The sequence below is a fragment of the Hypomesus nipponensis genome, chromosome 23 (assembly GCF_054491055.1).
Source record: "Hypomesus nipponensis isolate SF chromosome 23, ASM5449105v1, whole genome shotgun sequence".
NCBI classification, from domain to species: domain Eukaryota; kingdom Metazoa; phylum Chordata; class Actinopteri; order Osmeriformes; family Osmeridae; genus Hypomesus; species Hypomesus nipponensis.
In genome coordinates, this window is record NC_140383.1 from 2,399,834 (window position 1) to 2,422,500 (window position 22,667).

The following is a 22,667-nucleotide window of genomic DNA, read 5'->3' on the forward strand; positions in this document are numbered from 1 at the left end:
TGCGATTGACCAAATACACGTTAAGAGTGTTTACCTTTGTTTTGATCTTTTAAAAACACAATCTATACATTTCATTTTATGGTTACATGTTTTATCATTAAATATTTAAGCCCCCAAATCTTCCTGTTTCTGTTGGGAGGGGAAATGGGACCAGGCAACCCTCAGGCCAGCCGCACTGCCCCCTGCTGGGCGGTGGGGTTTGAAACGATTCAGGCTGTAAATAGTACCCTACCGCATCCTAACAGCTGCATGGCATCAAACACATGTAGGCCTGTTGTGTTGCCATGGGAACGTCCCTGAGTCCTAGTAAGCACGCCAAACACAGTTTCCTTTTACGATTTTTATTTCCACAACGGCGAACAAACTAGTTCTCGTCCACATTGACTGTCTGCAGACCTGTGGAGAAAAGAGAAAGCACAGTCAACAACCACACACACACACATCCTGCAAACAGCAAAGACTAAAAACGTTATGGAATACTAGTTCCAATGGAACTGGTCTGGGGGGAAACATTCCGTGTGAAAGATCCAATGCACATGCTGGATTTGAATGAAGTGGGCATGCTATGCAGCTGTAAGTAAACAGGTGCAGGTCATATCCACTTCTGAATAATCCTAATCCTTTTCAGCATGCCTGTCCATGACCCTCTCCAGCCAGCCTCACCTTTGTACGTGGTGACGGGGACATAGGTGACCAGGGTGTACAGTTTGTTGGGAGAATCCTCGTCCTCGTTACGCTTCCTCGACAGACGCACGCGCATGCGGTAGGGTACGTTCCTGCAACGACACAGTCACCACGACAACAGTCACCCCTGTTCACCATGACAACACAGTTAACCCTGTTCACCATCAAGGACAACACAGTCACCCCTGGTCACCACGACAACAGTCACACCTGTTCACCATGACAACACAGTTAACCCTCTTCACCATCAAGGACAACACAGTCACCCCTGGTCACCACGACAACAGTCACCCTAGAAATCTAAGGTAACAGAGGGCCTGGCGAGGCTGCTCACCTGACTCCCTTGGTCCACACAGCCTTGTTCAGACGGGTGTCGATGCGTACGTCAGGTGTCCCCATCTCCTTCATGGCGAACTTCCGGATCTCCTTCAGAGCACGGGGAGCCCTCCTCTTGAAGGACCTGCACACGGGCAACAGGAAGCACATGAGACTGACTAGTCTGCAGGCCTAGACTACCTGCTGTGATCCAACAAGAGACTGACTAGTCTGCAGGTCTAGACTATCTGCTGTGATCCAACAAGAGACTGACTAGTCTGCAGGTCTAGACTACCTGCTGTGATCTAGCAAGAGACTGACTAGTCTGCAGGTCTAGACTACCTGCTGTGATCTAACAAGAGACTGACTAGTCTGCAGGTCTAGACTACCTGCTGTGATCTAGCAAGAGACTGACTAGTCTGCATGCCTAGACTATCTGCTGTGATCCAACAAGAGACTGACTAGTCTGCAGGCCTAGACTACCTGCTGTGATCTAACAAGAGACTGACTAGTCTGCAGGTCTAGACTACCTGCTGTGATCTAACAAGAGACTGACTAGTCTGCAGGTCTAGACTACCTGCTGTGATCTAACAAGAGACTGACTAGTCTGCAGGTCTAGACTACCTGCTGTGATCTAACAAGACACTGACTAGTCTGCATGCCTAGACTACCTGCTGTGATCTAACAAGAGACCGACTAGTCTGCAGGTCTAGACTACCTGCTGTGATCTAACAAGAGACTGACTAGTCTGCAGGTCTAGACTACCTGCTGTGATCTAACAAGAGACTGACTAGTCTGCATGCCTAGACTACCTGCTGTGATCTAACAAGAGACTGACTAGTCTGCAGGTCTAGACTACCTGCTGTGATCCAACAAGAGAGTACATTGAACACCCTCAGGCTACTCAAACCACATCCGCAAGTAAATGTATACAAATCCACACGCCTGTTATTAAATAATGCTTTAAGTCTGACTTGGTGCCAGTGTTCACCACCACCAGCAGTCCATCAACCAAGTACTGTCTTTCCATCACATGCCAATCAAATCACCATGGAAGCAGACAAACAGGGTTGCCAGTCCCGAAACATACCCATGACTTAGACCACCTCATTCAACTCTGTTTAAAGGATTTGCACAACAACAAGTACTGTTAGACTCTTATGAAAGTAATGTTAGTACCTGCACACCTTTCAGAAGTGCAGGTCAAATAACAGCCAAGCTACTACCTCAGACATCAATTATGGAATCAAGCATTTTCCAAATCTAGGAAGAGCTAATTCACTGGCAGGTCAACAAACTTTCCAGCATGTTTTAAGACCGTGGAATCGACATGACAAACTTGGACAACACAGTATCCTTTACCGCGTGACTGGAAAACCGCACATGCATAAGAAGCAATGACCCTGGTGTACTCACACGCCATGGATGCGCTTGTGGATGTTGATGGTGTATTCCCTGGTCACCACCTCGTTGATGGCAGAACGACCCTTCTTTTTTTCACCTCCCTTCTTGGTAGGCGCCATCTACAATAGAGTTGGTAGTTATTTACTGTGTAGTAGACTATATCGATAACTAGTCATAGACTTTAACTAGGTAGCACAAACGGTTACAATCAATCCATTGAGCGCTTGACAAGTGTCAAACGGCGTGACATGTCATGCAAGCAATGTTGTTACTGGCCACTTATTTTCTTAGATATCCTTAACTACTGCATTTAACTCTACAGCTGCTTATCTGGCCAAATGACAAGTTTGCTTTTACGCAAGAGTACTGATTGACAGACTTTCTTGGCTGTGGCTTGGTTGCCGGCTACCAGCTTAGTGTTACCGGTGCCTCACTGGCTTTGATACTCATCATATTGACTAGACATATGCATGCATATACTACCGGACAGCTCCCATCATATCCACCGACTCTACAAACTGAAGTGTAGAGTCGTTACCGAAAGGTAGCCAACTTAGTTTGACACTATCCAGGGTAAAGGTCCGGCTGTTTGGCCAAAGGCAAAATCGCTCTTTATTTTATTGCTAATGTACACGAATTGTCACGCTCGGATGGATAATAATTTACTTTTCAGGAACCTGGGCGACTTATCTTGTACTCCGGGTATGATAATTGTTTAATACATGCATTCATAGCCTGGATGACATAAGATAAATAAGGTGATTTTGAAAAACAGTACTCACTTCTGCCCGAGTAAAGTCGGAAAGGAAGTCGCAAAGGATTGTGGGTAGTAAACGCGTAGGAGATTTCGTTTATGTCCGGGTCGGCAAAATATTGCCTTCGTATTAAGGCATTAATATCTTACAAAGTCGTATGTGTGATGTTAACCATGTAAATAGTTTTTAAAAATAGAGCATATGTCAATAATGTATCAGTATCAATAACAAACCAATAGAATGAATCGGAAAGTCTGTTTAAAATACAGCCAATGGACCCTCATGAACATCATCTCCCGTCATGCAACTCGATCGCTGTCGGGTCATCGGCGAGTTCAAACAACGACGAGCCAATGTTGTGAATGAAGTAGAAACTGATGGACATGACAGCGGTGAAAGACAACTTTCTTCATTTCGCACGAATACATTTGTTCTAAATGAAGGCCTAATAGTTCAGTAAGGTTGTTATGTAAGCCTTTAGTAGATTAATGTATTTTTTGATACGCTATATAATTTTACTTAATCATGACTTCACATACTAGCTAGCTAGCTAGCTAGCTATCGTTAGCTAGCTAACTAGCGCGAGCAAAGAGCATTTTCTAGCTAGCTTGTCAAACATTTCAACAAATATGACGCTCGCCCCAAAGGAGCTCTCCAATCTGTTGGGCATCATATCCGAAGAGGCATGCACCAACACTTTTGAAAGTCTTTCAACTGCCTTCCATCATTATTTCGGAAAGACCGAACATTTCCGAGTCGGCTCGGTTTTGGTGATGCTACTTCAACAGCCTGACCTTCTGCCCAGCTCTCCTCAGCGCCTGACTGCTCTCTACCTGCTATGGGAGATGTACCGCACCGAGCCTCTTGCAGCCAACCCATTCGCTGCTGTCTTTGCTCACTTGCTGAACCCTACATCTGCTGGAGAGGAGCAAGAGGAACCTCTGTCCGGTATGTTTCTGAGTCTGAACGTGTTTGATTATGAGTAGGCTAAGTGATGGAGACGGAAAGACTCAGTAAGACTGAGAAAGTGTGTGTGTGTGTGTGTGTGTGGGGGGGGGGGGGGGTGGTAAGTGTTCACTCTTATTCTTAACAGCTAATTCGAATTTGTCACTTTTCATTTTAATATTTACAGGATTTTTGCCGCCCATCACACAACCAGAGAAGTTTTTCCTGTCCCAGCTAATGTTGGCTCCTCCCAGAGAGCTGTTCAAGAAGACGCCTCGACAGGTGTCCTGCATGGACGTAGGGAACATGCCTCAGTCCATAGACATCAGCGGACTTCAGCTGGCTTTGGCAGGTAACGGACACGTTCTTATGAAAAGTAAACAAAATCATGAACTAAGTTGGCTTCTTCCAAGTCAAAATAACCAGCCTCACCTCTTGCTTGTTTGCCAGAGCGCCAGTCAGAACTGCCCACTCAGAGCAAGGCCAGCTTTCCCAGCATTCTCAACGACCCCGACCCTGATTCATCCAACTCTGGATTTGACAGTTCAGTGGCCAATCAGATCACAGAGTCTCTGGTGACGGGGCCCCGCCCTCCCCTGGAGAGTAAGTTGGAGACCTGTCAAGCAAGATGTCAGATGATGGATGTTTAAAACAAGGGACATTTCAATATGGGTTTGTCAGCCCTGTATAATGACAGTAGTACCACAGTAAGAGCATACATAAACATCTCAAAGAACCTGCAGATTAAGTCTTTCAGTTCTGAAACTAGGTACTTCACCCTACTTGCCTCGGGGGGAATGTGCCTGTACTAACTGTAAGTCGCTCTGGATAAGAGCGTCTGCTAAATGACTAAAATGTAAATGTAGAGTAAAAAAGAAAATAACCATTTTCTTTTTTTGCCACAACAAAAAGATTGACCATCTTCTGCTCGTCAGGTCACTTCCGCCCAGAGTTCATCCGGCCGCCCCCTCCTCTGCACGTGTGCGAGGACGAGCTGGCGTGGCTGAACCCCACGGAGCCCGACCACAGCATCCAGTGGGACCGCTCCATGTGTGTGAAGAACAGCACGGGTGTGGAGATCAAACGCATCATGTCCAAGGCCTTCAAGAGCCCGCTGTCGGCCCAGCAGCAGTCCCAGGTGAGCCCACCCGTGTCCATCACACTCACACGCCGGGCAGCATGGGAAATGGAGTTTTAGAAGGCAGTTTGAATGCGTTACAGCTGAAGTGGTACCCCAAAAAAGAGGCGCTATTGAAGCTGTAGCACTGTGGTTCAGGAGGAAATGTTGTAAGTGAAAAAGGGTCGTTGGAGGCTCTGAAGAAAGTTTTTCTCATCTTCAAAATCATAACATATCCTTTGTTTCTCTCTCTGTCTTCATCCCTGGCAACATCCCTCCCTCTCCACATCCCTCCCTCCCTCTCCACATCCCTCCCTCCCTCTCCACATCCCTCCCTCCCTCTCCACATCCCTCCCTCCCTCTCCACATCCCTCCCTCCCTCTCCACATCCCTCCCTCCCCACTTCCCTCCCTCCCCACTTCCCTCCCTCTCCACATCCCTCCCTCCCTCTCCACATCCCTCCCTCCCTCTCCACATCCCTCCCTCCCCACTTCCCTCCCTCTCCACATCCCTCCCTCCCTCTCCACATCCCTCCCTCCCCACTTCCCTCCCTCTCCACATCCCTCCATCTCCACATCCCTCCCTCCCCACATCCCTCCCCACTTGCCTCCATCTCCACATCCTTCCCTCCCTCTCCACATCCCTCCCCACATCCCTACAGCTTCTGGGGGAGCTGGAGAAGGACCTGAAGCTAGTGTACCACATTGGCCTGACCCCCGCCAAACTGCCAGACCTGGTGGAGAACAACCCCCTGGTGGCCATCGAGATGCTGCTGAAGCTGATGCAGTCCAGCCAGATCACAGAGTACTTCTCTGTGCTGGTCAACATGGACATGTCCCTGCACTCCATGGAAGTGGTCAACAGGTAGGCAGCAGGGCTGGCAGACGGATGGCTACCTTCCAGGATTTGGGGGGGGGGGGGGGTAATCAAAGTCTGAAAACATCAGACAAACAATAAGAAGGAAATGGATGTTGCTTGACCAGGGGCCTGTTCCATAAAGGGAGTTTACCGAACAAACCAGGCTTCGGGCAGTTACTTTCCCTGACATATGCCTGTTTAATTCAGTTAACTCGTTTTATGGTACAGGCGTCTGTTTAGAAATCTGGTTTTCATGATTGACTTGATAACATATTTTGGGAGGGGATGTTTTTAATGTAACAACGATCTGTGTTTCTAAAGGCTGACTACTGCAGTGGACCTCCCGCCTGAGTTCATCCACCTGTACATCTCCAACTGCATCTCCACCTGTGAACAGATAAAGGACAAGTACATGCAGGTACGAGAGAGACAGTGGCTCTGGAGCTCAGGGTGTAATCTGATTAAAGGCGCCAGGCTTAAGGCTGCGAGAGTTAAATGCTTTAGTTCACATTGAGGCAAACCCACAATCCCCACACCAAGCTTACTTACGGATCAGAGGTCTAAGTGCTTTCATTTAATACCAACTGCCTTTTTACTGTTATCAATGGTATTTTCAAAATACACAGCAGAACATTGGTCAACTTTTGACCTGCACATGTTAAGAAACCCAACATGCCCACGTCCTCCACCCTTTGTTCAGAGAATGTGCAGGATGTGACCACAGCCTAAGACACGGCCAATAGACTCTGTGTGCTCTCTACTTCACACAGTAGCTGAAGCAGCAGTATCTTGGTCTGTGACATCAGCCAACACAAATCTTTCTTTTTTAGAAAGGAAACTGCTCAGAACCTGCTGGCTTCAGCTCACCGACCACAGCTCTCTGAAGTCATTCAACACCCCTCTTCTTTTTTCCTTCCGTAGAACCGTCTGGTTCGTCTGGTCTGTGTGTTCCTTCAGTCTTTGATCCGGAACAAGATCATCAACGTCCAGGACCTGTTCATCGAGGTCCAGGCCTTCTGCATCGAGTTCAGCCGCATACGAGAGGCCGCTGGCCTCTTCCGGCTCCTCAAGACCCTGGACACAGGGGAAAACCCCCCAGAGGCCAAGCCTGCCAAATAATGGTCTACAGCAGGGTTTCATAGAAATGTGGCAGAGGCTCAACCTGCCAAATAAAGCCTGCTCCCATAGAGAGAAAGCTAACAAGAGGAAATAGCGCCCCCCCCCCCCCCCCCCCTTTCTCTCTCTCTACTCACACAGAAGCTCCCCACCCTCTCTATCTCTCTCTCTCTCTACTCACACAGAAGATATATCAAGGCTGAATATATACCCAGACAGTATTCACTCTCTCTAGCCCCTGTCTGAAGTCTTGTTCTGAACTCTCAAGTTTTTTTTCTCTTTTCTGGGAGAAAAAAGGATGGACATATTTTGAAATGGAATTTTGAACAAGTGTTTTTTTCCTCCTTTTTGCAGATGGATGCTTGTCCGTTTTGTTTCATTAAAACATGTTAAAAGTTGTCTTTGGTTTGCGGTTTGATTCCCGTGGCAGTTGTTGGACACAAGGGTTCTGTGTTTTTAAAATAGATGAGATGAAAAATGAAGATTTGTCCCATGTAGACATGTTCCAGACAGCCAGTGAAACTCTGAGTTGTTTAGCAGCACAGACAGCTCAGAGCTAGTGGAGTGTACATTTCTAATATTTGGTTGGCTAAGTGATATTCAACAAAAAACAAAAGTAAAAACAAAGTTTTAATACAAAAAATCAGTTATTACCCTGATGTGTTTATTTCATATTTCTCAATCAAAGACAAAATCATCGCTTATCATCCTCCATTTGTGTCAGGACAATGTGACAGTTCTCAAGTGGCAGTTTTGAGGAATAGCACATTGTTTTTAAATGGGTTTTGGCTGCCATCCCTGAGTGATGCAGTAAATCCTGCAGGAGGTGAGACTGCGACCCCCTAAACTCTCTTCATCCCCCTGGCCATGAGACAAGCAAACACGGTCATCACCATCTTGGGCTTCACCTCCACCAGGTCCTCTGGGAGGGCGTACACCCGCGCTCCAATCTTCCTCGCCATGGAGATGGCATACCTGGCAACCCACACAGCAACATGACAGGGTTAGAGAGATGAACAACGTGAACATTTTCATTCAGGGTTGGCAACAACCGTCTGGACATACATATGCACATAAATCTCATTATTTTGCCCATCTGGTTAGATACATTTACATTTAGTCATTTAGCAGACGCTCTTATCCAGAGCGACTTACAGTAAGTACAGGGACATTCCCCCTGAGGCAAGTAGGGTGAAGTGCCTTGCCCAAGGACACAACGTCATTTGGCATGATGGGGAATCGATCCGGCAACCTTCTGATTACTAGCCCGACTCACTGCTCAGCCATCTGACTCCCTACATGCTAACTGCATTTCATTGGCTTTGTACCTGTACCCTTCACAATGAAGTTGAATCTAATTTGTGAGTTTGTATGGGCCGGTCCCCAATGCTTCAGTTGGAACCAGAAGCAGTCTTAAGAAACATGCAGGCATTGGGTTTGCCTTCCCCTGAGCTATAACAACATCATAACAAAGTGCGTTCCCATAAAGGTGTCGTGACGTACTTGGCGTTGTTGAGTTTCTCTTCCTCTGTCATGTCGTCCATCTTGAGCAGGTCGTAACGGATGGAGCCGGGCTGGATGGCATCGATCAGATCCAGGACGGGCAGACTGCTGCCGATGGACCCATCCTGGAGAGACAGAAAGAGAGTCTGTAGATCTGGTAGATCACTTGAATTACACTCACAGTGACAAGTATTACACAAAAGCCTCTATTGGAAAGTATTAGCCAGCTAGCACATAAGCTAGGCACTGTGGTCATAGTTAGGTTGCACAGCAGTGTGAATGCAGCCTACCTTGAACCCAGAGATGGTGCTCTTCCCGGCCTGGGAGAGAGTCTCATTGACCCAGATGACGATGGTGTCATCGTTGACCTTCTGACCGTCACCCAGCTCCTCCAGAATGTTCAGAGTGTACCTGACGTACGATGGAAGGTCCACAATATCAAACATTTGAATCTCCAGGATGCAAGATCATGGCTGTACTTTCTCTCGTCCTTTTACCTCCTCATCAGCTGCCACAGCAGGGCGAGGGTCAGTTTGTGGTTCCCTTCGTTGAGGTCTTGTCCGGCGATGCCCACCAGAGAGAACTTGGCCTCCTTCTTGCCCAGCTCCACGGCGTAGTTGCAGTTCTCCAGCTAGGATGGACAGAATGACCCTCGTTAGGGCATCCTGCTGTAGTGCAGGAACCTTGTGATGGAGCTAAGTCCTCGTCAGCGTGTACTACTGGAGGCAGGGTGAACTGCTGGAGGCAGGGTGTACTACTGGAGGCAGGGTGTACTACTGGAGGCAGGGTGTACTACTGGAGGCGGGGTGTACTACTGGAGGCGGGGTGTACTACTGGAGGCAGGGTGTACTACTGGAGGCGGGGTGTACTGCTGGAGGCAGGGTGTACTACTGGAGGCAGGGTGTACTACTGGAGGCAGGGTGTACTACTGGAGGCAGGGTGTACTACTGGAGGCAGGGTGTACTACTGGAGGCAGGGTGTACTACTGTGCTGGTCTAAATGTGTCTTGCTGGGTTTCAGGCCCCACTGGCGTTGCTGTTGTGACAGAGACATCCACTGTTGTGTTACCTTCTTCATGTTGCTGCCCAGTTTGGTGTAGGGAGGTTTGTTAACTCTGTCCCAGTCCACCGGCACCTTGATCTTCTCATATAGCTGGAAGATGACGAGGGCATCAGCCAGGTCCCTGTGAACACACACGCATACACACACACATACACACACACACACACACACACACACACATACACACACACATACACACACAAATGAATTCCCTACACTTGCATGAACTCTCTCTTACACAAGGGTGAAAACACGAATGAACATTCGCCACGTCATGGCGTGTCATTACTTACACGTAGAGATGGTTTACACGAGGATTGACACCCAGAGAGTTCATCCAGTTCCTGAAGGTTCTCTCCTCTCTGGTCTCACCTTCATCAGACAAACACGACTGGTTATGGTCAGAAATGACAAGGAGGCTTCACAAAGGAAGATTTTAGCTAGGTGTTGTTTTTGTCTTCCTGGAGTACTCAGCAGATGTTACCAGTGAAGTAAGTTACAAAATACTGGATGGAACCTCCCCACCCTCTTTAGGAAAGGCAGACCTGCCCCCCCTCCCACAACTTCTCATTAAGAAAATTATATTTAACGACCACATTATCAGTTATAAAAAAGAAAAAAAGAATCTGCCCTACCCACATTTGAAACTAGCCCCACGCCCCTGATGTTCCCAAGCCCGGCATCTCAGACACGTACCCTCAATAGAGCTCCAATCAAAGTCCTGGTTCTCTGGCTTCTTCAGAGCAGGGTATTTGTTGAACAGGTTGGCTATGAAGGCCAAGTTCAGTTTGGGGTTACCCCGAACAACATCGGTTGACGTGACAAACTGCCTGCAGTTGAGTCGGTCTGCCTGTTCCAGCATGCACTCTGCTCTCTTCAGGTCTTCCTTCTCCTGCAGAGAGTCAGGTGAAGGGGGACATGTTACCTCACGTTCATATGATTCATATGTATGATTCAGGACTAAAACAATCCATTAATAAAGTCATACTGGTTGCAGTATGACCACTACATTTGATGGCTACGTTTGCATAGGTAGTGTGATCCACAAGATCCACCATGTTTAATATGTTCACTTACATGACTATGATTCCTAGTTGCAGTAAGACCACTGCATGGCTGTGTTTGCAGTGGTTAGTGGGTATCGATAATCCAACATGAAAACTTACTCTCACTCCTGACATATCGATGGCAATAGGAGGGATTCCGTCCTCATCACCTTTAGGTGCAACTTGGTTCAGCAGATTGTAGTACGCCTTAGAATCCTGGAACATGACAACAGATGACATCAGAGAACTTGGATGTCTGTGTGTGTGTGTGCAAGGACATGGCATTAGTGAATGTGTGTGTGTGTGTGTGTGCATGTAGGGGGTGTGTGTGTGTCTTTGAGTGAGCATGTAGGGCGTGTGTGTGTGTGTGTGTGTCTTTGAGTGAGCATGTAGGGTGTGTGTGTGTCTTTGAGTGAGCATCTAGGGCGTGTGTGTGTGTGTGTGTGTGTCTTTGAGTGAGCATGTAGGGCGTGTGTGTGTGTGTGTGTCTTTGAGTGAGCATGTAGGGGGTGTGTGTGTGTGTCTTTGAGTGAGCATGTAGGGCGTGTGTGTGTGTGTCTTTGAGTGAGCATGTAGGGCGTGTGTGAGACCCACCTTGATGTCTGAGCTGAAGTTGTTGATCTTGGGGCAGCCGGCCTCCTCCAGGTGATAGTTGGCCCAGCGTAGCAGCAGCTCCTCTGGGGAGAGCTTCATCAGGTCCTCCAGGGTCTCTCCATCCCTCAGCAGGGCCATCAGGGCTACACACACACACACACGCACACACACACGCACACACATGCAAATTAAACACCCATGACTTCCAATATACAAGTATAATATGTACATTAAGGTCATGGGAGAGTCATAGCACACAAACACACACCTTCGTTTCTGCTGATCTCGATGTCGGCGAACAGGCCGATCTTGATGACCTGCCACAGCAGCCCCAGCACCAGGTGCTGCCTGCCCTCCTTCAGGTCCTCCGCACCAATGTTCACCACGTGGCAACCGATGGCCGAGGCAGAGTTCAGCGCCAGGTTCAAGTTCTCCTGCAGGCCGACACAACAGCATGAAGGACGGAGCAGCTAGCAGGCGTGACAGGGTGCTATAAGTCTCCTCACCCAGGCCAACGCCCTCCAGGCCAATCAGAACGCTTAGCCAGAGCTACTTGTCCAATGAGTGCATCGATTTCTAAGTCTTAGATGTCGTGCAAGAGAAGAAGGAAAGGTTACCTGGATGGTGAAAGGTGTGAGTTTCTTCTTGTTGATTGTCCTCTCATCAATGGTGTCAGGAACAGACAGATTGATCATCTTACTACGAGGTCACAAGAAAACAAATGAGGTAGTGGACTAAAACAATACATTTATAACATCTGACATGTCCTCTTGTAATTTCATCTCTGTAAATGGACCAGAACCAGGGCAGAGGTAAACTATAGGGATTTTCCTTCTCAGACAGTTTTCACGTAATTGAAGTACATCAAACAGCAGTGAGATGATAGATTCAGTAGTATCCATCTACCAGAGAACGATCCCATCACCCATGGCTGTAAAGAGGTCGTCGTTGTTGGGGTCCATGGGCAGAACATGCTTGCAGTCTGGGTCCTTTTCCAAAGCTTTGTTTACCCAGTTTACAAACGCCACCTTCTCTTCCTCTGTCAACACAAACAAACTTGTTAGTTATTTTGTGCATGTGCAGTTACATAATGTAATACAGTCCTATTGGTTAATTGATTGGCAAATGAGAGAATACAAACAAGGAAGTCTGGGTTGATGCATGTTTCCTATTCCGTGAAATGGTGGTTCCTCAATTAAACTGTTTACTCAGGTTGACAGAAAATAGATAACTTTGCAGTGAAACAACTTGATGAACGTTATACAACTTCAACAGGTTCTACTATTGTGCACTAGCGAGTGAAGCAGTTTCTTAATGACATAAGCAGTAAAACGGGTCTTGTAATGATCCTTACAGAATTTTCGTTAAAGGCAATTCCCTCTAAAAATCTTGTTAACGGATGTCTCTAACCGGAGTAGGAGTGCTGAGTCCCAGACTGTTCGGAGGTCCCGGCCACGGCCCTCAGTCCCTCCTTCTTGTTGATGGCTTTCCTGAAGGTCTTGGCTACCTCTGAGCTTTTCAGCCCGTGGACCACCTGTGTGAGGAAGACCATGGTGAGACCTTCTCTGTCTCCTGCTGTGTGAGTGTCATATCTGCGTCATCACTATATCCTTATTGGTCTGCCATTTGACATTGATTGTAAATACTTGAACTTACGTCAACAAACTCGTCGAAGGTGACCTTGCCATCGTGCTGTTCTCCCGTGCTGGTGAGATCCTGGATGACCTCTCGGACGCGGTACCCAGGCAGAGGCAGGTTGGCGGCTTTGAAGAGGTCGTTTAGGTCACCTGTCCTGATGTGCCCTTGGCTGTCCACATCTGGAACAGAACAGGAAGGTCAAAGGTCATTTACAAGTGTCCAGATAGTATGTGTGTGTATGTGTGGGTGGAGGAGGGGGGTGGGGGTGAGGAAGATAGGTATGGGCATTGGGTAATATCCCGTCTCTCAAATCTACATAGATAAACATTACATTAACAACTACCTTAGACAGCACATCGCTGTTTCATGCAGAAATATACCTACTAACTACCAATCGATTTTTCAAATGAATGATTGAATATTCATCTTTAGGAAGGAAGTAAGCTGGACAACTCAGGGAACTTTTTGTCAGCCTCACCAATCTTAGCGAACGCCTCTCTCAGTTCCTCTAACTCCTCCTGGGCAATCGGAGCGGGGGCGGCCATCTTGCGACACAAACAGCAGTGGGATCTGAAACCAACAAGAGACATTTTGAGAAGAAGAACATCCCCAGTAAAGGGAAAACGGATTATCTTTCCTCTACAAAGGCTGTGAGTGACCTCATAAACGGTTGAGATGTGCTTCCTAATACGCAGACATTGAGATGCTCCCAACTCTGCTGATTCCAAGAGTAGGCTCAACAGTGGAAACAGGAAGAAAAGCCATAAGGTAAGGGCTGCCTTGTTTCCTTTGACCTGAATGTTGTACTGGACTGTTATGACGTGGCTTCCTGTCTCTTCTGAGTCATGTTGAAACCTCTTAGGTACTTCTGGTACTGGAGTGAGAAACTTCCTGTCACGTTTTTCCCCCTCGTTTCATCACCCTTCAACTTCAGTTCTTGATTTGTTGCGATTTCGCAATAAAGCTCTGACAAGTTCTGAAGACGTTCATAGATTGTGGCACTTTGTTGTGAGTGCCACTTGCACATAGACATAACCATGGGGATAATACTCAGGTCCCATGTGATATAGCAGAGAAGGGAATATACTCAGCAAGGCAGACAGGCCGGCCCCATGATGGACAGCCCATGTCAGTCTGTGTTGTGACTGTGTGTGTGTGTGCACGCCTCTGCATTACACCCTTCTGCACTGCTCTGACAATGGGCCCTGTAGCAGAAGAGGTTGCGAGGCTAACATACAGGAGGAACGGATGCTATGTCATTGTGGTTTCCATTAAGGCCTTTAAACCACAGCCCTGTAACGCTGCTTCTAGCTGAACGCATCTGAAGGTGTTAAGTTTGGAGATGAGTATTATGTGCTCTTCTCTCAACACAGAATAGAGAAAATCTGCCAGAGAAACCTTTTATAGAGCACAATAAAATATATATTTTTTAAATGTTTAACATTTGGGTATCAATAGGGTCCCAAGACCCTGAGCTGTACAACTGTCCTTCAAGTTCATTCACTGAATTCATAGGACACACAACCCTATGGTTTATGTGTCTATGTTCGCTTGTTCCTGTACAGGGGTCAGAAGCAGAAGTGAACGTCATCTTAAAAGAAAATAGAAGTATAATAAGAGGCGTTGTGCTTCTCATCTGCCCTACAGAAGTTAATCATGGCAAACGTGAGGTCATTTACCACTTGCTGAATGATTAACATGCATGATGTGTTTCCACTGATCCTGAACACATCTTTACTATTTCATTGGCTGCAGATTTATGATGATTTCAAAACGACTAAAACAGACCAAACAGGAAGAGACGTAAGCTGCAATAGGATCTTGTGATATGGAGCAGAGCATTTTGCCATTGTCTTCATATTAAACTGGAATGTAGGAATCCCTTCAAAAGCCATGTTCAAAAACCATTGATGGGTCTGACCACTATCATCAAGGCATTTTATTCAAAGACACATTACTCAAAATGGCAAAAAATAATTTGTCATGGTTCCCTTTTAGACAGCATTGGAGTTACAACATAAATCTAATAGAAAACCTTGCATCGATTAGATTTGTTGGATGTATTTTAAACAAATGGGCAATTTTTTTCTTTTATAGAATTTATATTAATTTTTAAATTCAAATGTGTTCTCATGTTGGCTCATGTTTAGAGACTGAACAGTTGCTGCCACAAACCACAAACTTCCTGTTGTGCCTTACTGCAATTCAAACACTATCTGCTTCTGCTCTCTGTATTCTCTGCTTTGCTGAAGAATACTGTTACTATTACATCTTACTGATCGGAATAATGAAGCCAATGAATTCACTGTTTTATAGATTTGATCCAAGCGGTTAATGTAGATGTTTGATCATATTAACACTGGACTATTATAATGCCCCCTTTAGTTGCCCACAGCATCAGAAAGACCTTGTCCAGTAAAGTGTTTAGAACATTGTGTGATACTATAGCTCTAGTACCATAGTAGGCGTTAGTTTTAACATCCTCAATATAATGTAGCAGACACACACAAACACACACACACACAAATAAATAGATACATTCAAATAAATACGGTTACCTGAGGGAGGTGAGAGCGGACTATCTGGCCCGTCTGTGTGTGGTCTGTCTCTGGGTTGAACACTCTTCCACAGGGGATCTGGTGGTGCTCTGACTGACTGACTGACGGACGGACTGACAATGCACTGCTCTCGTCTTATAAGTGGGACGACATCTATTCAAACGTAGGCTACAGGAAGGAAGTGAAATGCAGCACTTCTGAAACAGGAATAAAAGAGGTTTTGTCTTTATATGGTAAAATGCTGGTGAGAGCTGTCAAGGTGAAACTGTTTTAAAAGGACTATAAATCACCTGGGATGACCACGAAACCAGTTTACATGGTAATCGGGATGAAATCGGGGTTCCCATCAAACCGGGCCTAAAGGCTACCCAGTTTCAGGGGCGCCGCCTGGAATTTTGGGCCCCATGAAGAAAAAATACAAGTTTATCATTTTTATTAGTTTTTCATTTTTTGGGGGCCCCTGTCAGTCAGAAACATCACCAGCACAACTTTTTATCAAACTTGAGAGCCCTTAAAAGGCGATATCAACATACTTTAAATCTAGAGAACAACTGCACCCTGGATTAGATGTAAAGTAAAAAATAAATTCCTTTATTTTACAAACCCAGTACTTGACTGGGCGTCTTTAGCTTGGAGCCAGATTTTCATCAATGACGGTTGCTATGGATGTTGCTAAGGACTCTTCTAAACCGGGAAAATCACAAACTCAGTGTGAAAAGTGGACAAGGAAATCACAGCGGTGAGTCCTCTCCTCACTAACCCAAACAGTATTCAACTTATTCCCTTGGAAAAAGCATTGCGTGTTATTACGGATAATGGGGTTAAGCAAATGTAGCAATTTAGTGCTGCTCGCCCAGCTAACATAGCAAGCTATTTAAATAGACAGCTGTCTGGAGGTCACCTGTCAATGGCTTTGCTACAGTAGCCAATTTCTGGAGCCAAAAAACGACAGATAGCAAAGTAAATTAAAATATTATAGCAGCATAGACTTCCTAGATACAAAATCACAAAACACATATTGTGCATGTACGTTATGTGTAAACTAATCTACCATATCAACATCACGACTGATTTCAAAATGTTAATGCTTTCTAATAACACAAAATGCGTTTAAAATGCAGGCTATTCATTATTTTCCGTAAAGACCTTCAACAGCAATGGCCTACCCTGCACGTCCTGTTCCTTGCAGTCAAACTAGATATTCTGGGTTAGCACATCAATTATGACTTCATGGTCAGAGATACTATCTAATACTAACTGTGTTTTGAGCATGATCTGTTCTTGTTTTCCTCCTAGATGACAAAAACTAACAGGAAATAATAGGTTTATAGTGGAAACACCATGTCTACTGATAGAGCAACACTTCTTCTTCGGAGGCCTTTGCCCCCCAAAAAAGTTCCCCCCATTATTGGACCTGTGCCCCCCTGTACACTTTCAGGTAGAATATATACCCTCGTTACTGCTGTGTGTCACAAAAAACTCACTACTAAGTCGTAGTATTTAGTTTATCCAATATGGATAAAAGCATATGCTAAATGAATACAATGTAATTGTAAGGGTATGTTTTCATTTACGTCCACCAGGCACGGTTGTGGAGTCGATGCCCTCAGTGAGAAGGTCTGGTAAAAGCAGTGCTACAGAGTGGAGTGAGAACAGCGACCAGGTGTCCCTGTCAGGAGACGATGACTTCACTTTCAGGGTTCCTCCTGCCTCCGCTCAGACCACCGCTCCTTCCATGCTGCTGTCTAAGATGAGTGAAGGCTTTCCCTGCAGGCCCCCTCGCACCCTCCCCAAAATCCCCCTCCTCGACCTCCTTCAGACAGACCGCCGGTACGAACCCTCTCCCCCCAGCTTCTGCTTCAACGACTTCCTGCGGATCCAAAATGGCGGCGGTGCAGCCCAGTCGCTGGAGGGCCTGGAGGAAGCGGTCCTGTCTCGCTGCAACTACCGGAAACTGGTGGATCTGTTCCTGGCGGAGCTGCACAGGGGCCGGCAGACAGAGGTGTGGAAGCAGCTCATGTCCTGTGACGCAGCGCAGGAGCCGAAGAGAAGGGCTCCCTGGAGGCAGGTCATGTGTGGTGCGTGACCCACCTGAAACAGAGGGGATCAGGGGGCAGACTATTGTGTGTGTAGTTCTCTTCCTGTGATGGATCGATCTTTGATGATGTGTGCGTGGGAATCTTTCGTGTGTGTGTGTGTGTGTGTCCATGCTTGTGTATGTGATTTGAATCAGAGCTGACAGCATTGGTTCACATGGAGGTCCAGGCCCAGATTACTAGTCGACAAACAGGTTTGGTAAGCATGGCTTCCAGGTGTGAACAGAAGGAAGTTGAAGTCTGGTGTCCGGAAGAAAGACAGGCTATCCAAGGTAAGAACATCTAATTACATAGCGGTGTGCATATACCTCATATTTCAATAAATCAATTTAAAAAGATGTATATAGACAGTGATGCTGGACAGTATTTTAATCAACAGTCTTAATATTAGTTTTTTTTTTTTTTTCACTTTTGCAAATTCCCTTCCTTCCCCTTCTGCTGAGCAGCGACTGAGGTGATCTTGAACTCTGTGACGACCAAACACTTCCAGGGTTCACGGCGCACCACCTCCCCGTTCAGCCAGGGTGGAGCGGGGGGAGCGATGAGCCCCTCGGAGCTAGCCATCCTGGACTGCCTGTCAGAGGGGGGCAAGGCCCTCAGCTTGAAGGTTTGCTCAGTGTAACTTCCCTTAAGCTTCGCAGGCCTTTTTGGTCCGAAACAAAACCCCTGTATGTTTCACACATGCATTGTAGTAAAAGGAAATGAAACGGCTGTATCTCAAAGCTAACAGGAAGTGGAAGAGGAATATAGTCTTTTGTTGTTGTTCTGTTTTTCTAACTGTCCCCATCTAAGGGATACTCTGTGTTTTTCAGGCCCACTTCATAGCTGTCCTCCCTGATGTGTCTCAGCTGGCACACAGTCTGGTCTACCTCAACCTGTCTTTCAACGACTTCAGGGTCTTTCCTGTTGAGGTGAGACGGTTTACAATACAGCAATACATATATTTATATACATACCTCCAGTTCACCTTAAATACCCCCCATGGTGTCTGTGTAAGTCTCACATTTTCCTAAATTAGGCCGTCTGTCAAATTAGAGGTGAGGTGGATCTGAAAACAAGTCTGTGGACCTGACCTATTCAAAGTTCAGTCGGTTCCTCAGAGACCTTCCTCCTTGTGTCCTCCTCTGAACATGCAAGGTCTATGAGCTCACACGACTGGAGACCCTGAAGATGAGAGACAACCCCATGGAGGACATCCCCCCTGGCCTCCACAGACTCTTCAGGCTCAAGACCTTCATCATCTCCTTCTGCAAGATCTCCTCTCTGCCTGCTGAGTAAGACTGGCGTGTGTGTGTGCACTGTGGAGCTGTCAGGCCAAATAGTGTCCTAGGGCCAAATAGTGTCCTACCTGACGTCACAATGCCGTTCCGTAGCAAGGACGCGTCCGTCGCTATGCCGACCTTAAATTCCTGAGATATCTAATTGTGCTAGCAGGAAACTGTCATGGTTGCTATACTGGTTACTAGGTAGGAAGTTTTGTATTTAGGCTTATTTAAACCAGTTCATTCTACTCTACTATTTAAAGTTTTCACTCGTTCGATAGCTGGTGCTAGCTAGCCAGTTGTTTTCGTCAACAAAATTACTTATTTAGCGTCAATTTTAACAGACCGGGAAGGCAACACGTATAGTATTCTACCTGCGCGCGTTGCTGTCTCGGGAATGTTGAGCGAGTGAAAACTTTAAATAGTAGAGTAGAATAAACTGGTTTAAATAAGCCTAAATACAAAACTTCCTACCTAGTAACCAGTATAGCAACCATGACAGTTTCCTGCTAGCACAATTAGATATCTCAGGAATTTAAGGTCGGCATAGCGACGGACGCGTCCTTGCTTCTGAACGGCATTGTGACGTAAGGTAGGACACTATTTGGCCCTAGGACACTATTTGGCCTGACAGAGCCAGTAGTCCTTATGAAAGAGGGATGAGGGCTCAGGCCAACTGTCCCCAGTCCTGTGTCAGGGTGCGTGGCTTGATGTCACCAATCATCTGCTTTCACAACGCCACTGTGTCTCTGACTGCTGGGGGTAGCTGGTGGAAAAAGACATCAGCAGCGATTGCAGAAGTGGTGTAAGTACGTTGTGTAAAGGAGGCGTTTCAGAATGACATCCTTGTGTGTATGCATTGTTTATCTCTCACCGTGCAGATTGTACCAGCTGCCATGCCTACAGTGTCTTGACGTGTCATACAACTTCCTCTCCTCACTGTCCAGACACATCCACAATCTCAGGTAGCATGCCGAGCAGCCTATGTTACATGATATTATATAACCCATCTATCACTTCCCGCACAGTAAAGGCAAGTTCACTCTTCACAAACAAACATCAACAAACACCAGCAGCCAACAGTTATTAGGTTGTGTTGGTTTGGTGTGATGTGCCTGTTGGTGATTGTTGGGGTGGTGTGAAAACGACAGTTATTTCTCCAAACACTCTAAATCCGAAAGTAGAATGTTTGGTGTTTGTTGGACGTTGTTGGGACAGTGTGAATTGGCCTTATTAGCACCCTTCCTTAATCAAGTACAAGGCTTTGAAGACTGAAACAGACCCTAAGTAACACAGCTCCTTGTCACCCTAGAGGCCTTGAGCATCTGAACGTGGAGGGTAACCAGCTGCCTGGTCTCCCCTGCGGGGCCCTGCGCCTACCCATCAGCCAGCTCAACATCACCAACAACTACATGCACCGCGCCTTCACCAGGAGCTACAGCAGGAACTCCCCACAGACGCTGGGCCACTTATCCACCCACGCCCTCTCGCTGGCCCTGCCCGGCCTGCACCACGCCAGCCTGCCGACAGAAGCACAGCTGGCTCTCAGCAGGTATTAACGAGAGCCAGCGCTTTAAGGGATGGGGGTCGTCCAAGTTGAAGCTGCAGTCCTAAGAGAGATCCTCAGCCATCTTGAGGATTGCAGGTTCAAATCCCCCTCGGTTATTCACCTTGGATAAAAGCGTCTGCTAAATGAATACATTATTATTACACTACTTATCTAGTGTTTGTGATACAATGTAAATATTGTGCGATGTGCTTGATTTGATGGCAGACCTTTATGAACTGCAGGTGTTTTGGTCTCTCCTCAGGGCAGGGGTGTGTGATTGCTGTCAAGGCCGTCTGTACGGCCCTGGACTGAGGATCATACGACCCTGTCACAACATGTTTGGTCTGCGCAGAGTTCCCTTGATCTTTTACGCCTGCACTCCAGCTTGCTACTCAAACTTCAGGAAACAGACGGATAATCTGTCAAGCCTACTGTATGGAGAAGAAGCATAAACCTTAACTGAGACTGTGTTAGAATTTAACATTTTGATGTTAACTAACTTAAACTGACACTAACTTTCTAAAATATCAGACCTTCTGCATGAAGTTGCTTTTAGGAGCTATAATTATGGCACTTAACAATTTTTCTTTTTCTGTTGTGAATAAAATTTGAATAAAGAAACGCCATCTAAAATATCGCGAACTGGGTTGCTGTTAATGTCCTTTTTTAACCAATCACAGAAGCGCTCTTAGACTGCGTTTACAAACACTTCCTGAGTCAAAGGACTGTTGTTGCATTGTCAAGATGGCTGGGCATGATCATCTGTCTTTGTGTTTGTGCGACTTAATCAGGTAATAATCATATGCTTGAAGATCTACTGTCATTTCTAATATTTGTCAAATGTGCAGAAGACACAGATGACTAGTTTCGATTTAGTATTTAAGTTGACTTGTAGCCTAATGGTTAACGTAACAGCGTAACGTACGTAGTCTGTTTGCTAGACTAGCGAAGTTAGCTAAAATAGCACAACACAGTATAGATACTATCGCATTAGCTGAAGAAAATACTTTGTTTTGCATTATGGTGCATAGAGTTCGCAAGCAATTGTCTGGTTTCAAGAATAGATTTGTATGTGACAACGTCGGTGCTCACTTGTTTTCAGCTTCGCTTAATTTGTGCGAGTGAAATGTAATATTATGCCCATCTCAAACAGATTATTGTGGTCGTTGATTTTGCCATGCATCTACCTGAGCGTGGTGCTGACGTTGCTACTGGCCGTTCTCATCATGGGCGTCCGGATGTGGCTGCAAAATTGTCGCAAAGCCCAAACGATCTCACAGAACGGCGCTCCGACGGTGGCCTTCTTCCATCCCTATTGCAACGCCGGGGGAGGCGGGGAGCGGGTGCTCTGGTGCGCCATCCGAGCCCTCCAGAACAGGTAGGCTACCGAAGTCGAATACTATTAGAGCGCCTAAGTCTTTTTGTTTTTACACAAACTTTTGATTCCTTCTGCAGATACCCTAACATGTCTTTCGTGGTGTACACCGGCGATCAAGGAGTAACAGGGGAGCAGATCACCGAAGGTGCCCGGCAGCGGTTCAACATCCATCTCCCTCGCCCGGTGAACTTCGTCTTCTTGAAAAACCGCACCCTGGTGGAGGCTAGCTCCTACCCGCACTTCACCCTGCTGGGCCAGAGCTTGGGCTCCCTGTTCCTGGGCTGGGAGGCCCTCACGTCCCACGTCCCTGATGTTTACGTGGACTCCATGGGCTACGCGTTCACCCTGCCCGTGTTCCGCTACCTGGGAGGCTGCAGGGTGGGCAGCTATGTTCACTACCCCACCGTCAGCACCGACATGCTGTCCGTGGTGCGAGAGAGGAACCCCAGGTTGGTACATGTCCTGCTTCCTCCAGTTGTAGGGATATATACTGTGGGATAGGTGTAGCTCAGTGATGTAGAGAATGTGACTGTGGATTATAAGATTGCAGGTTCAACTCTCCCCCCCCCCCCCCCCCCCATTACATAAATTACACGTTAAGTTCATTACTTGTTAAGTAGATTACATTCTGTTTTCATGAGTTCATTAGTGGACTGGATAAGAGGCGGCCTCCGACATCCAGTTCCAGACATCCAACGCGTGACGAGCTCCATGTTCTGTCCTCCAGGTTTAACAACGCAGACTACATCTCCGCCAACCCCCTGCTGAGCGCTGGCAAGGTGCTGTA

General features: G+C 46.6%; 5 protein-coding genes across 7 annotated transcripts in view; 3 read left to right on the plus strand and 2 right to left on the minus strand.

The window, feature by feature from the left end:
* Nucleotides 1-325: 325 nt before the first annotated feature.
* On the minus strand, nucleotides 326-3,264 carry rpl31 (ribosomal protein L31). The gene is made up of 5 exons (XM_084688211.1): nucleotides 3,186-3,264; nucleotides 2,416-2,522; nucleotides 1,019-1,144; nucleotides 664-776; nucleotides 326-396 (listed from the first exon to the last, which is right to left on the minus strand). The coding sequence occupies exons 2-5, from the start codon at nucleotides 2,520-2,522 to the stop codon at nucleotides 365-367; spliced, it is 378 nt and encodes a 125-aa protein (XP_084544337.1). The 5' UTR covers nucleotides 3,186-3,264; the 3' UTR covers nucleotides 326-364.
* A 217-nt stretch (nucleotides 3,265-3,481) lies between these two features.
* On the plus strand, nucleotides 3,482-7,592 carry cnot11 (CCR4-NOT transcription complex, subunit 11). Its single transcript, XM_084688210.1, has 7 exons — nucleotides 3,482-4,106; nucleotides 4,291-4,455; nucleotides 4,554-4,706; nucleotides 5,039-5,241; nucleotides 5,882-6,084; nucleotides 6,400-6,496; nucleotides 7,000-7,592. Exons 1-7 carry the CDS (start codon nucleotides 3,788-3,790, stop codon nucleotides 7,195-7,197), a joined length of 1,338 nt encoding a protein of 445 aa, XP_084544336.1. The 5' UTR covers nucleotides 3,482-3,787; the 3' UTR covers nucleotides 7,198-7,592.
* A 230-nt stretch (nucleotides 7,593-7,822) lies between these two features.
* Nucleotides 7,823-15,973, minus strand: lcp1 (lymphocyte cytosolic protein 1 (L-plastin)). The gene is made up of 17 exons (XM_084688206.1): nucleotides 15,886-15,973; nucleotides 15,596-15,792; nucleotides 13,516-13,607; nucleotides 13,056-13,216; nucleotides 12,810-12,933; nucleotides 12,306-12,438; nucleotides 12,017-12,098; nucleotides 11,668-11,833; nucleotides 11,400-11,542; nucleotides 10,926-11,021; nucleotides 10,456-10,651; nucleotides 10,053-10,131; nucleotides 9,766-9,880; nucleotides 9,195-9,328; nucleotides 8,988-9,108; nucleotides 8,698-8,822; nucleotides 7,823-8,169 (listed from the first exon to the last, which is right to left on the minus strand). The coding sequence occupies exons 3-17, from the start codon at nucleotides 13,580-13,582 to the stop codon at nucleotides 8,037-8,039; spliced, it is 1,875 nt and encodes a 624-aa protein (XP_084544332.1). The 5' UTR covers nucleotides 13,583-13,607; nucleotides 15,596-15,792; nucleotides 15,886-15,973; the 3' UTR covers nucleotides 7,823-8,036.
* On the plus strand, nucleotides 13,491-21,135 carry lrrc63 (leucine rich repeat containing 63). 3 transcript variants are annotated; one of them, XM_084688209.1, is made up of 11 exons: nucleotides 13,491-13,805; nucleotides 16,204-16,334; nucleotides 16,892-17,033; nucleotides 17,179-17,673; nucleotides 17,829-17,963; nucleotides 18,138-18,298; nucleotides 18,504-18,602; nucleotides 18,829-18,965; nucleotides 19,835-19,918; nucleotides 20,266-20,505; nucleotides 20,745-21,135. In XM_084688209.1, exons 3-11 carry the CDS (start codon nucleotides 16,937-16,939, stop codon nucleotides 20,812-20,814), a joined length of 1,518 nt encoding a protein of 505 aa, XP_084544335.1. In that variant the 5' UTR covers nucleotides 13,491-13,805; nucleotides 16,204-16,334; nucleotides 16,892-16,936; the 3' UTR covers nucleotides 20,815-21,135. The 3 variants fall into 3 exon arrangements, with proteins under 3 accessions (XP_084544335.1, XP_084544333.1, XP_084544334.1); XM_084688207.1 differs by having other exon boundaries at nucleotides 13,494-13,805; nucleotides 20,765-21,135; XM_084688208.1 differs by lacking the exon at nucleotides 13,491-13,805 and having other exon boundaries at nucleotides 15,748-16,334; nucleotides 20,765-21,135.
* A 48-nt stretch (nucleotides 21,136-21,183) lies between these two features.
* The window catches only part of LOC146233583 (GDP-Man:Man(3)GlcNAc(2)-PP-Dol alpha-1,2-mannosyltransferase-like), a 2,776-nt gene continuing 1,292 nt past the window's right edge, over nucleotides 21,184-22,667 (plus strand). The window contains exons 1-4 of the mRNA XM_084689231.1: nucleotides 21,184-21,293; nucleotides 21,656-21,880; nucleotides 21,958-22,329; nucleotides 22,608-22,667. The exon at nucleotides 22,608-22,667 is cut by the window's right edge and continues 554 nt beyond it. Of these exons, the coding sequence (XP_084545357.1) occupies nucleotides 21,247-21,293; nucleotides 21,656-21,880; nucleotides 21,958-22,329; nucleotides 22,608-22,667 (704 nt within the window). The 5' untranslated portion in view covers nucleotides 21,184-21,246. The remainder of the gene's footprint in view (nucleotides 21,294-21,655; nucleotides 21,881-21,957; nucleotides 22,330-22,607) is intronic.

Bases quoted from the DNA above. Each gene is read 5' to 3' on its own strand.
- rpl31 (XM_084688211.1), bottom strand. From the start codon at position 2,522: ATGGCGCCTACCAAGAAGGGAGGTGAAAAAAAGAAGGGTCGTTCTGCC. The intron at 1,145-2,415 runs GTGAGTACACCA...GCCCGTGTGCAG, and splicing joins CACAAGCGCATCCATGGCGT to GTCCTTCAAGAGGAGGGCTC. The intron at 777-1,018 runs GTGAGCAGCCTC...GTGTCGTTGCAG, and splicing joins GTGTGGACCAAGGGAGTCAG to GAACGTACCCTACCGCATGC.
- cnot11 (XM_084688210.1), top strand. From the start codon at position 3,788: ATGACGCTCGCCCCAAAGGAGCTCTCCAATCTGTTGGGCATCATATCC. The intron at 4,107-4,290 runs GTATGTTTCTGA...TAATATTTACAG, and splicing joins GCAAGAGGAACCTCTGTCCG to GATTTTTGCCGCCCATCACA. The intron at 5,242-5,881 runs GTGAGCCCACCC...ACATCCCTACAG, and splicing joins CGGCCCAGCAGCAGTCCCAG to CTTCTGGGGGAGCTGGAGAA.
- lcp1 (XM_084688206.1), bottom strand. From the start codon at position 13,582: ATGGCCGCCCCCGCTCCGATTGCCCAGGAGGAGTTAGAGGAACTGAGA. The intron at 10,132-10,455 runs GTACGTGTCTGA...TGTCTGATGAAG, and splicing joins TGATTGGAGCTCTATTGAGG to GTGAGACCAGAGAGGAGAGA. The intron at 8,170-8,697 runs GTACGTCACGAC...GTGGGTTGCCAG, and splicing joins GAGAAACTCAACAACGCCAA to GTATGCCATCTCCATGGCGA.
- lrrc63 (XM_084688207.1), top strand. From the start codon at position 16,937: ATGTCTACTGATAGAGCAACACTTCTTCTTCGGAGGCCTTTGCCCCCC. The intron at 17,964-18,137 runs GTAAGAACATCT...TCTGCTGAGCAG, and splicing joins AGAAAGACAGGCTATCCAAG to CGACTGAGGTGATCTTGAAC. The intron at 20,506-20,764 runs GTATTAACGAGA...GTCTCTCCTCAG, and splicing joins GCACAGCTGGCTCTCAGCAG to GGCAGGGGTGTGTGATTGCT.